This window comes from Peromyscus leucopus, chromosome 8a (genome assembly GCF_004664715.2).
Source record: "Peromyscus leucopus breed LL Stock chromosome 8a, UCI_PerLeu_2.1, whole genome shotgun sequence".
In the NCBI taxonomy this organism is placed as follows: domain Eukaryota; kingdom Metazoa; phylum Chordata; class Mammalia; order Rodentia; family Cricetidae; genus Peromyscus; species Peromyscus leucopus.
The window spans coordinates 8,242,545-8,258,347 of record NC_051085.1 but is presented as its reverse complement, the minus strand read 5'-3'; the positions used below and the strand labels follow the sequence as shown (position 1 = coordinate 8,258,347).

At 42.6% G+C, this 15,803-nt stretch overlaps 2 protein-coding genes across 4 annotated transcripts in view; one reads left to right on the top strand and one right to left on the bottom strand.

The window, feature by feature from the left end:
* Cdc40 (cell division cycle 40) overlaps positions 1-1,163 on the bottom strand; it is a 54,546-nt gene extending 53,383 nt beyond the window's left edge. Inside the window, exon 1 of the mRNA XM_028890242.2 lies at positions 702-1,163. Within this exon, the coding sequence (XP_028746075.1) occupies positions 702-890 (189 nt within the window). The 5' untranslated portion in view covers positions 891-1,163. The remainder of the gene's footprint in view (positions 1-701) is intronic.
* A 152-nt stretch (positions 1,164-1,315) lies between these two features.
* Wasf1 (WASP family member 1) overlaps positions 1,316-15,803 on the top strand; it is a 50,891-nt gene continuing 36,403 nt past the window's right edge. For 2 of the 3 annotated variants that reach the window (XM_028890243.2, XM_028890244.2), the window contains exon 1: positions 1,317-1,909. The gene's annotated coding sequence lies outside the window, so the exon portion shown is untranslated. Of the gene's footprint in view, positions 1,910-15,803 lie in introns of all 3 variants that reach the window. The other variant, XM_028890245.2, reaches the window with a different exon arrangement.

The following is a 15,803-nucleotide window of genomic DNA, read 5'->3' as shown; positions in this document are numbered from 1 at the left end:
AATCCTCAGCAGAAAGGGGTCCAGCCCACAAGGGCTGGGATTAAAAGTGTGTGCCACCACTGCCTGGCCTCTATGTTTAATCTAGTGGGCTTGTTTTCTATGCTGTCTGGCTGATCTTCAGGCAAATTTTATTAGAGTACAACAAAATATCACCACATTTCCCACTCATTGTTTTAACATATATAATCACAATAGCTAGCATGCATTACCCTTTCACTAGATTATTGGGTTCTGTGCCCATATAATTTCACTTAATCTTTACAATAATAACCTCCCGATATAGTAAGTTTTTAAATAACTATCTCCATTGTACAAGAAAAGAAGTTGTGTACTTTGCAAGTGGTGAAGCCAGGATTAGAAACTAGTTTCTCAAAAACAAAACAGTGCCTGGCCACAGCTCACTTCTAGTGAGGGCACACATCCTAGCTAGGAAGTCCTGATCCACTTTTAGCTATGTTCTGAACTTACATCTGCTCTAACAAGGATACGTCCTAGCCTAAAATTCAAACTTTCTTCCCCTCTTGGACCACTTTTATGTGACGGAGGCACAAGAGGCAGGGGGTAGTGGAGGGAGATGTGGGAAGACGTGTAAACGCTAGTAACTTACTTCTCAACGCCAAGCTAAACCAGCACCCCACCGGAGACGGGCGGTTTGGGAGCTGAAACCAATTCCCGCACCCATCAGTGGTCAAAACACTTACCTTAACTGCCACCTCCGGAGCCGAGTCCACCGCCACTGTCAGAGAGGGCTTGGCTGAAGGCGATTTGGTCAAGTGCATGAGAGAGTCGGCGGCTGGCAGCGGACACCGACTGCCCTCACTGTCCGAGTCCGATTCGGACCCCGAACCCGAACCATACGAGGCAGCTAGAGCTGCAATCGCAGCGGACATGACTGCAACAGATCCCCTCTGCTGTGCTCAGGCCAGGGCGGAAGAAGCAGCGACTCCCAGGTCCTGACAGATTGCCGTAGAACACTCTATTTACCTTTTTGGATAAAAAAAATCATTTATAAACTTATTAAAAAAAGACGTAATGATTATTGCTATAACTGTACCAGAACCTGAGATCCGCAAACATTTGTCTAGAAAAGTACAAGGAATTTACAACTGCTTATAACTTTCAGGACCTCGCTGATTAAAGGACCCAGTTCTGAGCTACCTTTGAAGCCTCGAGGTCCTCCACTCCCGGCGTGCAGCGCGGCGGGACGAGCGCGAATGCACCATGGGAAATGTAGTTTGGGGAGAGGAGGCGGAGCCGGGATGAAGAGGGGGGTCGGCCTTCGACCCCGCCCCCGAAAGGATGGTTCATTCAATTGGATCTCATCTTCCCTCATTCCCGAGCCCAGCACCGTTCTCTCCGGCCCCCTCCCCCAAAGTGCGGATTGGGCAATACCACGGAGCCCCAGGACAGGGGGAAGCTCCGTCCTCTTGCCCACGGACGAGTACGTGAGCGGCGGCTGGATCTGCCCGCCGCGCCGCCCCACGCCGTGCCGGGCTCCAGGGGGGAAAGTGTCCATCTGAAGTTCGGAGCCCCGGGGCCCGCCTGCCGCAGCTCCGGGGAGAGGCTGTGAGGCGAGGCGGAGAGCGCCCCGCGGCTCCCCCCGCTGCAGGCGCGGGTCCCCGCGCCCGGTTGTGGAGCGTCGCGCGGGGAGGGGGGCGGCGCAGGGCCGCGGCGGCTCGCGGCGTTGTTCGCTCGCGCGTCGCGCGCACCGCGGCTCGGGCGAGCAGTGGGCGCCCCGGTGGCATTCCCGGCGGCCCGGCGCCCCAGCCACTGCCCGGCGCCGCTTCCACCCCGCAGCAGCCCGGCGCTCCCGAGGGGCTCTCGGTGGAGCCCCAGCGCGGAGCGGGACCCGGCGGCCGCCGCCGAAGCATGAAGAAGGGGTAAGGCGCGAGCCCCCCACGGTTTCACGGTGAGCACGAGTCTGTCCGGATTTTGTCCTTTTTTTTTTTTTGTCTGCCCCGGGTCCTGGCAAGGGAACTGTTCTCCACCGGCCGGGGCCGAGAGGGGCGTGTGGAGGAGCCCGGGTCTGCAGCGGCGGCGGCGGCGGTGGCGGTGATGGGCGCGCCGCCCCCGCCCCCATCGCGGGCTCCCCCGCGCCCGCCGCCTAGCTAGCTGCCCGGGCTGCGCGTGGAGGACGAGGCGCGGGATCTCCGGTGCGGGGACCAGCCCGGGCTGCAGCGGGGGCAGCGGCGGCGGCGGCGGCGGCTCTCACCTGCGGTGCGGGGCTCGCGGCTCCGACCCCGCCGCTCCGCCCTCGTGCCTCGGCGCCGGCGAGGGCTGCAGCCCACCTCGGAGCCCCGGCTCGCCCTGCGTGCCAGCCGCTCTGAAAAGCGAGCTCTGGCTGCGCGTCTTTGCGCCTCGGCTCCCTGGGCACGACCACGGTAAAGCGAGTGCGGGCATCCCTTTATTTTCCCGTTTGGAAGAGGAGGCAAAGCGGTTGCCGGCTCTTGTAAGGATGCCTGGGAATCGGGAGGTTCCTCGGGCAGAGTTAGGGAGACGCTCGCCGGGCTCTGATGTCGGCAGGACTCGCCCATTGTGCCACCCAGATAATTATTCAACTATGCAGCATCCATTGCACCTTTCCCATTTTTCTTTTCCCCTAGCTACAGCATGCCCCCTAGCTTCCGTACTCTGACACCTTCTCTTGCACTTGCGGATGATGAACTAGAATAATGGTGAAAAGAAAGCTCATCCGATCCGAACATTCACGACCTGCCCGGTGACCGACTAATTAATACCTAGCTAGAATAAGTACTTGAATACCTAACCTTATCTTTTACTATACAAAATGTGCCTGAGTCTATTTACATTTTTTTCTTGATGTTCACATATTAGCGAAGTATTGTTTCTGTTCAGTAATCGGTGTGATTGGTTTTTATTAGTTGTTCAGTCCAGTGATGTTTGTAAATTTAATTTGGCAAACTTTCATTTTTCTGATTGCTGATAGCGTCGTAACACAATTACAAATGCAATCCCAGTTGGAACTCGGAAAAACAGTTTATTTTTGATGATCCAAGTTTCTGTTAGAAAGCATTTTTATTTATTTTGAATATTTTAAATAAAGTATTTACTGCAAAATTTTCTGTTTTGAATAATAAAGTTTTTGTATTTCATATTTGTAGAATATTTGATTACTAATCATAGCCTTCATTTGAATGAAAGGAAGGATTTAATATTTAAAAGGGGGATCTTAACTCCCTAACTTACTTGTATTTACTTTTTACTTAGCTATTTTTACAGTATATTTTATTCCTAGTTATAAAATTTTTTCCTTATTTTTTTTCTAACTTTTGTCATGGATGAGTAGATCGTTTTGCATAGTCTACCTTAAGGATGAAATATGTCTTTGAAAACATAAGAACTTACATTTAAATGGTGTTATTTAAAAACAAATTGTTAACTACCAGAAACATGTGTTTTTTTTTCCTTTTTGTCCACCTTCCCATCTTTCTGTGTTTCAGCTTATTTGTTAACTCTTGATAAAAACAGGCTTACCCACAACGCAAGAGTTGGAAGGCGCAGTAATTGATTAATGGCACTTGTGAGTGACACACAGAAGTTGATGGTCTAGAATCATATATTTGGCTGGGAAATTTACAAAACGGACATCTTTTTGCCTTGGCTTCCTTACATGTAAATGGAAACAATACTCTTTTTATCCCACAGGATATTACTATGCATTAATTCAGAGAAGACATTTTCATAGTACTTTTACAATAGTTTTAAGTATTTTAATTGCTGAATCATGAAAATGCCTCAGTGTGTTTTTCCATGGCACCTGATAATGGCTGGTTTAATTTTGATTTTGCTTTGGCAAATGGCTTTGACTTGAAGAATTCCTTATTTCTCAGTGGTTTTTAATTTTAGACTTCATGCCTATGTATAATAATTATAGATAAACTGATGACACTAATTGGTAACTGGTAGAATATTGAATTAAATTTGTGAAGAGTCTTAGAAAACGGCGAAGGTCTTTTAATTTAAAAATTTGGGCTAACAGTTCATAATTGTGATCACTTGTAAGGTACAGTGTAGGGCAGCTTTATCACTAGGGTTCATAAATGCCCACATATGGAGAGACGGCACATTACTATGGTATAATACTCTAGTTTTGCTTAATTTTAAGAATTATTTATCTTTTCCAAAGGCTTGATCTTCATTTTAACAGTACAGAGTATGTTTGGTTTCCTTATTGAGAGATTAACTCCTTCATTTTAACAGCAAAAACTACTGTTGAAAAAAAAAGCCTTATAGCCTTTACTAAAATGTAGACTTTTGGTTACTTTGTGGGAGGAAGTCATATAGATGAAAAGTCTCTGCAAGTGTGTTTACAATTCATTGAATAGCTGATTTTTTAAAAATTAACTTGATTACATTTTATCATGTTTTCTTAAATATAAAGAGCTAAAATTTAGCTTTTTTTTTTTTTTTTAAAGCTCTGTGAAGATGAAAACTAATCTGGGGCTTACTGTCACAAATCAAAGGTGGTGGCATTGCGTTGAACAAATAGCCACGGGTTCATCTGTGTTCAACAAGCAGGAGTGGCCACCAAATGCAAGATGTAGCCAGTATTTTATTTAATAAAGCAGTTTTATCTGTAAAGAGAAAGATACATTTGGAGGTTTTTCGTAACCCCGTTTATAGTCCTCTTACGGCATACTGTTGAGCTAGCACTAGAGTGAATGATGTAGATGTTGGCATCCTACGTGAAAAGATATTAATGTCTTCTTGCAGTGCACTTCCTGAAAATGGACATTAACACTTTTGTTTCTGAAATTATCATTTTTTTTTGTTTTGTTTTTCGAGACAAGGTTTCTCTGTGTAGCTTTTTTGTGACGTCATTTTTCCAGTGAAATCTCAATTAAAAAAAGATACATATAAATGAAGTCTAGTGCTTGTTTATGTAACATGTTTTAAAAATAAATGGCCTCAAGATGGAACTTCATAAAATTAAGGATTATATGTTTTTATTTATTCCATGCAGATGATAATTTTTAAATCTTCTCCCCTTTTTCATTTCCTTTTTTTCTCAGTGCTAGGGATAAAATCCAGGGCCTCATGTGTGCCAGGCACTCGGCTACTGAGCTGTATACTTCCTGCTCTTAATTTTGAATCTTGAATTTTTGTGAGTTGGTAGTCTTAACTTTTTATTACATTTTAAAATTATACCATGCTGTAGGACTTTGTAGTAGTCCCTCTTCTCATAGCTGTGATAGAATTTAAAAAACTAACAGAAACACCTTAAAAGAGCCAGGGTTTATTTGACTTAGAGTTTGAAGGGATCCTGTCTGTCCCTCAAGGTGGTGGCGTGGGGCGGCATGGTGGCATGCAGGCCAGACTGAGGCAGCTGACCATAGGAATGAGGGAGAGGAGTGCAGGTCTCCACTTAGTTCTTCTGTTTGGTTCAGCCAGGATCTGAGTGCATGGAGTGGAGTCCCCAACATTGAGGGTGGGTGTCAGTTATCCATCTCTGGAACCCTCCTGAGGTTTGTTTCCTGGGTGATTCTGCATCCAGTAAAGTTTCCAAGGAGGATTAGTCACCACAGACTGAGAACTTAGGTTTCTCAGAAACAGTATGCTTAGTGATTAGACAGATACAACCTACTTAACACATAACATACTGGACTTACAGGATTATGCTAGTAGTTAATAAATTCTAGAAAATTATAGACTTATGCTAACAACTAATATAATAATAAATAATGTATTTAAAGTATTTATAATACCAAATAACAATTCTTTCGTCTTGTTAACAATGACAGCGTTCTTAGGAACTTGCCTTCTTTCATCCAGTGAACTGGAAAAGGAAGGTATTTCTTGATTTTCATAAAGCTGTACCTTATATGGGGCAAGAAGTTAGGGCATGTGAGAAATTGGAGAGGTGTAGGGTCTTGTTGTGATTTTACTTCTCAGGGGCGCTTGCTGGTCTCTGTGGAACCCCCTTTTCTTGTGAGACGCTTTTCCTTTCTAATATTTTTGCCTATACCCTTGTCAGGGGCTTGTTCCTTCTAGACCTACTTCTGGAAAGAACATAGTTCCCAACTTTTCTTCATATGCCTCCTTCTGGAAGCAAGGAATAGTTCTTACGTTGTTACTGATTTTGACAGTTTTTAAAATAAGCTCTCAGTACAATGAAATGGAATTATAATGGCATGGCATGCTTTAATAGCAGTATGGGAGGGTTGGAGGCAGACTGAAAAACAGTGAATTATAAATGCGTCAAGGAGAGACACATTTTTGTTGTTTGTCCGTCCCCACACCCCCGCTTCATTTTTATGTTCCTGGTGCCTGTTTTGTAGTTTAAGCTAAGTGGATTTTGAGTGGATGCCATTGCTACAGAATAGCAGGCGAGTCATCCTGCTTTGAGAGTGGAAAGATCAGCTGTCTGTCACTTCAGTCGAAGTATTTTGTAGGTTTTTAATTAACCTATTTGGAGACTAGTGATATTCAAAGATAATGTATAGCACGTTCTTCAAAGAGGAAAAGAAGTCCTATTGCATGCTTGCTTTATGTGCAGGTCACTTCATTGAGTCTCTTACATTTATTGTACCAAATTGGCACTCAAGAGGATTTTAGGGAAGAATGAAGTAAGCTGAATCCCAGGTTGTCTGGGAACTGCCTTCTCCCCGTGTTTCCCAATAACGTCAGTTAGACCGCTGCTCTGCCTATCTGGTAGTGGCTGTCAACCTTCTGCTAAACCAGTTATTCATCCTTTATATAAAACAAGGGCCGACAGAGTGCTAAGCCCAAGGCTTCGTAGGCAGGATTGTTGCTTGATAGGAGCTAGTCTGCGAGAGCCTGGTTCTACAAAGTAATGGACTTCAAGTCTGGTGGGGAAGCCCAGGAAAGGTTTAAATCAGACCTGACTGTTGGGAAGGAGACCCCAGGAAGACCAGTCAATTCTGTTGAGTTTGTTACAGTTCTAGATACTGAACCAAGTTAGAACCTTTTTCCTGGGTCCCAAGTGCCCAAAGGGTGAGCAACTTTGTTTTCTCTCCAGTTGTCTAGGCTATAAAATACAAACTCTGAGACCCCGATGACCGTTTCCTTGCCATGTAGACTAGGTCAATACATGGCTGCTCAGAAGGGCCTTACAGGGAGCAGCTAGTTTCCTGACTGTAGGACGAAGTGTCTTTGTCCACGGCCTTGAAATTGAGTTCACCAAAGACGCCATTTCTGTTCCATGTCTTTGTAATAGGTCTTTATTGTTGCATGAATTGGTTGGACATGTATTTTAGACAGTTGCCAGCTACCCTAGAGCATTCTGTCTTAGATGAGGTAGTTTGTTCAAGGTCACATGATTAATAAAAGTGGAGGTGGATTTCACCAGTGTGGTTGCCAGTTCCTCGTTTCCTGCTGCTCTAGACTGCCAGGAGTATCAGTTCTTAAGGCTAAGGATCTCAGAGGAACTCTGCAGAGTAGATCCAGATGCCTCTCTCTTGAATGTGAATAATGAAGGCAGCAGAGCTCTGACTGTATCAGATAGTCGCCTGGCTTCTTGCTGTCCTTTTTCTTGAGTGGCTAATGTTTCTGCATTGATTAAATCAACTTAAAAGAAAAAGCTTTTTTTTCAGAATGTAGATTAGCCTATTTGGTTCCTCTGTTAAAGATTAAGAAGGCTCTTGGGTTTTTTGCTTGTTAGTTTTCAGATTTTTCTACAAAAGTAAGCAGTTTTGTTTTCTAATCCTTAGTAGAAATGTCTCCTGTCCATTTATTATATTTCTCCATTTGGGGTAATTTTTATAATATACTTATACTAGAGGTCATGCCAGAAAATTATAGAAAATTTGAGCAGAGAAAGTCAAGAAGTGAAGAACTTGCTTCCTGGTAGAGAAAAAGACTAACAATTTCCTGGAACCAAAATAAAGGCTTTCTGAGAGACTTAGAAATCTACAAGGTCTGTTGATATTTCTAGAGACTGCTTCTGTGAGCTCACTGATTTCTTTCTCGCTTGTTTCCGGTTTTGATTGTACTGACTTCTGTCTTTTACTGGTGTCTTTCCCTGCACTCGGGGCCGGTTTACTCTTAGTTTCCTGGTTGTAAGTTTGAGATCCTCTTTTCCTACCTCTCCGTCTCCCGGTTTTTGAGATAGACTCTCGTACTTCAGGATGGCCTCAGTCTTTACTTTTGTAGCCAAGGATGACCCTGACCTCCCAAGCCTCTTGTCTCCACTTCCAAGGTGTTAGGATTATAGATAGAGCCCCCCAAGGCAGACTCTTTTATTTCCTGGTTACCTTTGTTTTGGGATTTCTCAAAGATTTTGAGAACATATTTTCCTTTAGTTCTGAATATTTAAAAAATTCATCTGAGACTTGAACCATGGTATTCAACCTCCAAATATTTTGGTATTTTCTATTTATCTTTATGCTCTCTAATTTAATCTGGTTGTCCTCTGAGAGCATACATTGTATAGTTTCTATTTTAAGTTTTCGCAAGTGTATTTATGACCTAAAACATCTGTCTCAGTGAATGGACCATGTGAACTAGAGAAGAATGTATATTCTGTTTGGGAAATCAAAGTACTTTGTACACGACATTTAGATCGGTTGGTGGATGCTGTTATTTAGTTTAACGTTATCGTGACTTATTTTCCCGCCTGTTGGGTCTGTTAATTGCTAATAGAGGAATGCCGAAGTCTCTGGAATGCTGTGCTGTACATCCAGCCATTTCTCCTTGCCATTCTGTCAGTGTTGCTGCATGGAGTTGGGTGTTCTGTTCTGAAGACCATGCATGTTAAAAAGATTGGCGTATTGTTTTAGAAAAGGTACACCTTTATCTTACTATGGCGTATTTTTAATTCTGGATACTTCCCCTCACTCCAAGGTTTCCTCTGTCAAATCCTGCCACGTCAAGCTTGCTTTTGCCATAGTTAGCGTTTCCTCATGTGGCTCCAGGCCATGCTCTGGTGTTTTCCCCTGAAGAGCTTGTTCTGTCCCTTCTTGACATTGTACGCTGGTGACAGAGTCCACTGGTTTCTGTTTGTCTGAAAAATCTTGTTCACTTTTGAATAACTGAATACAGAATTGTAGGTTGGTAAGTTTGTTTTTCTTCCAAGGCTTTCTCCATCCTTTTATTCTTAATCTATGTCTATCTAAAATACCTTTCTTGTAGAGAGTTTGTAGTTGGATCTTTTTATTCAGCGAATCTCTCTCTTAATTGGTGTATTTGAACCATTGACATTAACTTAAGGTTATTAATGACAGTTGGATTAATGGCTATCATATTTTTAACGCATAGTCATTGTTCTTATACTTTGCTTTTTAAAAATCTTCCTAGACATTAATTGAACATTTTAATATGGCTCCATTTTTCTCTCCATTCTTAACAAAGCTGCTAGATCTTTTTAAACTTTCTTTTAATGTTTGCCCAGGTTTTTTGGATCCATTTATAGGTAATCTAAGTCTCCATATTAAGTAGAATACGCTTATTCTATTTAACAGGTAATTTAGAAACCTTTTAACAGTGTTCCCAATTCCTCTCTTTTATAGGTGCCATTCATTTTCCCTAATTATATCACACAATACCTTGATGTATTATTTTGAATGAATAACTATCTTTATAAAGATTTTGTTTTACCTTCCTTTATTCTCTTACACTCTTCATATCCTTATGTAGATCTGGCCTATGTTTTAATATTTTCTTTCCCTCTGCAGAAGTTCTTTGTCATTTCCTTTTTTTTTTTTTTTTTTTTTTCTTTTGGTTTTTTGAGACAGGGTTTCTTTGTGTAGTTTTTTGGATCTCACTCTGTAGACCAGGCTGGCCTCGAACTCATGAAGATTCACCTGGCTCTGCCTTCCAAGTTCTGGAATTAAAGGTGTGTGCCACCACCGCCAACCACTTTGTCATTTCTTGACAGGCATATTCACTGGTGACAAATTCCCTTGGTTTTTATTTGTCTGAGAAAATAATTTGTTCACTGTGGAATGACTGAAGACAGTTTTAAGTTGGTAGCTTTGTCCTTTCAAAACTTGAAGTATGTCATTCTACCTCTTGCTTTAATGGCTAATAATGAGACAAGTCCAGTGTAAATGTTACCTGCCCATCTATAATTCGGATAGTTTTTCCTCTTCAGGAGTTTTCCCATGCCTTTCAGATTTTGATTTAATGAACTCATGCTAGGGGTTCATGATAGGTCAGTTCAGTAGCACTGAGCTGTACCCTGGTCTACCGTTGTCTTCTGCAGTCAAGGACCGTCTGCTGAGGTGTGGACCTTCTGCTACCCGCTGTTCTTCATGGGTAACGTTTGGTTTCTGTCGCTGGTTTTAGAAAACTTCGGATTTGATATGTGCTGCATATCTTACACAGTTGATGTACTCCTCAAAACAACTTCGTGAAAAGATACAGTTCTTACCTTTCAAAGCAAGAACTACATTTTAAATATAGACCATGACAGAAGTTTCATAATGATAGCCAAACATCAATGCCTTATGTCTAGTTCTGACTCAGGCTTTCTGTCAACATAGAGAAGAAAACAGAATTATTTTAATTCCCGTACTCAGTTGCAATGTTGGAGATGGTTGTTAGGAATTAGTTCTAGAGTTCAGGTTATATGTAGCATACCAGATCAGTTTACCATTAAAGATTTGAATGAGACTGTCACATGACGTCTCCTGGAGAAATGTAAACATTTATTCATCCCAGGGAGAACCCTAACAGACCGAAGAAAGGATTCCTCTTAAATTCCCCCTCTGTGACTGCTAGGGTTACTTACTGGAGAATGGGTGGCAAACCAGAAAAGCTGAACCACTGTCCCAACCCCCAGTCGGCCTTGCACTGCCCATACACTCTAGCACCCCCAAGACCAGTTGCAGCTAGGGCAGGAAGAAGTGGTGACTGGCATCTCTCAGGTGAGGGTCTCCTAAACTTCTCCCCCATCCCACCCCCACCCCCACCCAAAATGATAACAGCCTCTTTACTGTAGCCTAGCACACTTGGACCATCACTCTGTTGTTCTCCTTATTTTGTTGACCTGACCGTGGGCCCAGGTGGTCTGTAGATCTTCAGCATCTCTGATTCTCGTGATGGCAATAATCCCGTCACAGTCAGAGGAAGTATCTTTACAGTAGCAGTCGGCAGCCATTTTACCAGTGGTTTGTAAACAGTTGGGAGTTGACTGACAGCCTGTATGATAGTTCAGGAGGGGAAGTACTTGCCTTGTGAGCAGCCTGACAACCTGAGTTTGATCCATGGACTCTACACTGGAAGGAGAGAACCCACTCCCAAAAGTTGTTTTCTATCTTCACATGTGTTGTACACACGTACTAGTGCTGTCTCTCTCACATACACCTCATATACAGAAAGCTTGAGTGTATTGATTATTAGGAGAATCTAATACTTGCCTTAATTTGAAGTTGCTTTAGTTTAAAGATAAGATAATCAAAGCCTAAATGATAGGGTATTGTTACTAGAAATAGTTAATTCCAAACCATGAGTAAGTTTCCTTTGGGGAGAGAGTGGAAAGTCATGGATGGTGAATTTGATTTGGGGTCTGTTCGATTTGGATTAGTGACATGTCTTTTTCCATGTTTGAGTTTCTACAAATGTAGTCAAGAACTGGTAGTAGATGGGTTCACGGAGAGAAGGGACGAGTTTAAAGACCTGGCATGTAATAAAATTTACCTCTTGACGTTCGTTTAGAGTGGGAAGCGAAGATCTTGAGAGATTGGAGAGGCTATGATGTGTCACATTGTGATCTGACTGCACTCACATAAACACAGGCGAAGGCCGTCAAGTCTGTCTTTGAAGAGAAACCCAAAAGTAGTGAATAGGAAGAGAGGCAAGGTGAACTCTGTGCTGTTTTTGAAAACAGAGAAAGAAAGGAGAACAGGAAAGCCAGGTGTTTAGCGAAGAAGGTAACACGAATTCTAAAATGGTCTTTTAATAAAATAAAAAAAAAAAACAAAAACAAAAAAAACCCTGGAGCCTGATATTGGGGTGAAAGCTGAAAGATCAAAGAAGCAGAGCAGCCCCAGCCGCCACCTCTTCCCTCACCAACGCCTCGGCCGAAAGAGCTTCCTCAGCCTAAAAGGCTTTAGTTCCTGTCTCCTCAGCCTTACAGACCTTTCTCCACCCAGCCATTAAAGGCGTGTGTGCTTCCCAAGTACTGGGATTAAAGGTGTGTGCCACCACTGCCTGGCCTCTGTGTTTAATCTAGTGGCTTGTTCTGGTCTCTGATCTTCAGGCAGACTTTGTCAGGATACACATACATCACCACAGTAGAATTTTTAGGTAAGAAAGGGCCAGTTCTAACATGGAAACCTTGGGAGTAAAATTGTTCCCGAGTGTACACAGGCACTTGCATGCTTAGTAGAAGGAAAGGTACTCTTCTGTCTTTAGAACCTAAAGTAATGGTAATAGAGCCCTGGAGAGAAGGGTTACACGTCTAAAAACCTTGTTCTAGTCTGCATGCTTCAAACATGTGCTCTGCTCAGCAGATAATACAAGCCATATTGAAGGATGAGAATCCTGGCGGGATGAACGGCACCATGCATCATGACTTACTACTGATTGCTCTGTTAGAAATATGTTCTCTTTCCTTTAAAAATACGACTTTGATTATGATAGTTAACATCCTGTGCTTCATATACAGTAATCAAATACCATAAAAGTCACCATTTTATTGTCACAGAAGGAAATGAAGCATAGTGTGTCTCTTCATAGATTTCTACACAAAGACTTTAGTTTCATTCTTAGCATTGAAAAGAAAATGTACAAGCTGGAAAGATGACTCCGTACAGGTCTTGCACAGGACCTGAGTTCATGAGTTCAGTTCCCAGCATCCATGGATCCAGTGGGATCCAATACCTTTAGCCTCTGTGCGCGCTTGCGCTCATGTGCACATATTCCTACACATCACATACTTTACAGAAGTTTTTGTTGTTAAGTACAGAAAAATGATATTAACGATCTCTCATAAATTTAACATGAGATTTAGTATATACTTCATATAGTAGAGATGGATTTATGAATTCTCGTGTGTGTGTGTGTGTGTGTGTGTGTGTGCGTGTGTATGTGTGCATGTGTGTGTGCGTGTGTGTGCGCGCGCGCGCGCGGCGTGGTGTTGCTTGCCCTTGTGTGCTCCTGTGGAGACCAGATGTTGCCGTTGGGTATTTTCCTCTCTCATTCTCAACCTTGTGTGTGTGTGTGGGGGGGGGGGGAGACGGGATGTAGAGTCTCTCATTTAACCCGGAACCAGCCACTTCAGCAAGACTGGCTGGCTGGCTAGTCAGTACCATCACCTCCTGAAGTTCTAGGTCCCAGACACACAGCGCCATGCTTGGCTTTTATGTGGATCCTGGGGAGCCGTCAGTCCATGCACTTTGCCCACAGAGCCATCCCCCCAGGCTTCCGGTTTTACTTTTAGACAGCCTTGCTGTATTTCCAGACTAGCACTGGACTGGACTCCACTCCTCCTCCCTCAACCTCCTGAGGAGGTGCCAGTGTGGGCCACTGTGCCCTCTCATTAAATTCACTCCCCGAAAGCCTGCTGAAGGCTGGGCATGTTGTCTCATACCTGTGATTGCATGTAATCCCGCCCTGAGGAGGCTCAGTCAGGCATCCCACCTCACCTCCAACGCCAGCTTGGGCTACAGTGTGAGAGGGTGCTGTTTGAAAATAACAGAAGCAATGAGAAGCCTGTGAGAGATTGTTAGGTCCAGAAACTTGGTTTAAAAAGTATTTACTTTACTATCCTTAGAATTCTTTGGGGGTAAAGGAAGAATTACAGAAAGGCTTTTGAGATAAGTATATTATATAGTAGGTATTATTGCTATATTTTTAGGACCAAAGACAAGACTATGATTTATATTTTTTATGAAATATCCAGTAAAGAGTATTTGCTTTACTTTTCATTAGCTTAGCTGTGGTATTTTAAGTTCACGTGGCACTGTACTAGTCTTGTAAAACTTTAAAGAAAGGTGGTAATAGTATTGAAAATTAAGACACTTTGATTTTTCTGTTTCTATTGGTATCAGATTCTCATTTTCAACTACCTTACAAATACTAGTAAAATTACATTTAACTGGTATTTGGGGATGGGGGGGAAGCTTGAAGGTTTTTAATGTCAGGTTGAAGTGTATGTAATTGTGAGAAAACTAGTGAAGTGGATACAGCTAGAGCTAAACTACCTAGATCCTGTATGAGGGGTGAAGCCTTGCTTGAGCTTGGGGTGGGAGGGAAGCATGAACTTGGACTGTCCTGAAAGTCAGATTACCTGTTCTGAAGGAGGTGAGCACCTGTTCAAATCCTAAATCAGCTCAGTCGTAATGGACCTGGTGACATGATTCGGTACAGTTCTAGGAATCATGGTGTGGATGGACAGATTTAGTGAGGACTTGTTAAGGAATTGGCCAGAAAGGAGAACAGAGGCGGGGGGGGGGCCCCCGCGGGGTTAGAGGGACAAGTGTGAGACCAGAAGAACTTTCCTTTCTTTTTTGAGGTGGATGAAATTATCACTTTGCATTCTGCTGATGGCAGTGATTCACTAAAGGGAAAACGGTGCAGAGGGAAAAGTAATTAATCCCTACTGCTTAAGTACCTTTGGGGAACTGTCCTGAAATTTAGCCACCACAAGAAATCTTTTTACATTTGAAATAAGTGTATTGTGAAAGACCAACAACTTTGTACTGTTTCATAAGTCGATTATCTTTAGTAACGATGCCGTAGACTTGACTGTCACCATACCAGTTTCCATTGCACAGCCACATTTGTGCTCAAGTCAGGCTAAGACTGTAATATGTTAACAGAAGGGAGAGAGCAGAGCTCTTTGGCTGGCTTGTGCTTGTCGGAATCTGCTTTTGTCTGTCTATGGCCAAGATGTTCTGCTTGCATATTTCTAGAAAGTTTTTTTTTTAAACTGTTGTGCCTACTTACACACTGTCAACTTGACATTTAGTAGTACTAAACTTAGATCACTTATTTTTGTTTGTTTGTAGGTCATAGAAAGTAGTGTTTCATAACACGAATGTTTTCTTTAGTTGGGGTGATTGTATTTGATTAAACGGATTTCTGAGTGCTCCACTGAAATGTAATTGACATCATAAACTGTACAATTGGCTGCATTTTAACTTAGAGATTCATATAGGAATCCATCCTGCTAACAGGCTACGGCACCGTCCGAATTTTACAGTCTGTGTTCTCTCTGCTCTTCACACCAGTCCCGCTCCTGCCCTAAGCGATAGTCATCTGTTTTCTGCTGCTGCAGGTTAGTTTGCATTTTTAAAAGCTCTATGTAAGAGGAATGCATAGTATACATGCATTTTGTATTCGGCTTCTTTCAGTTAACATAATGACTGGAAGAATTATGTTCTTACATCTGTCATTAGTTCTATGCTGAATACTCTTCCATTATATAATAATGAATGATACCACTGTTACTCATTCACTTGCTTATGGGCTTTTAGGATTATTTGCAGGTTTTAACTTTAAAAATGTCTTGCTTATGGCGTTCCTGTACAGACATTTTTGGACATATGCTTTGATGTCTCCTTATGCTAACTAACACAGGCAAACAGAAATCAATGACTTGACTCCATTTTATGTATCATTGAATATGCTAGGCTTTGAATGTGCTTTAGTAAATGCCTACAGTGTAGATGAAATGCTAAACGGTCTTATTAAATAAGAAACACAGCCAAATACAGAGTTAAAATTAAGAGATCAGAGCCAGAGCCACTACTACCTTATCTGACCACCTCGCCGCCATCGCTTCCCTCAGAGAAAGAGACCTTCTTCCTGTGTGACTTGTCTTTTTATTGCCTTTCTGTTCTGTCTTCTCTTTGGCTCTAAACCCAACCACATGACTT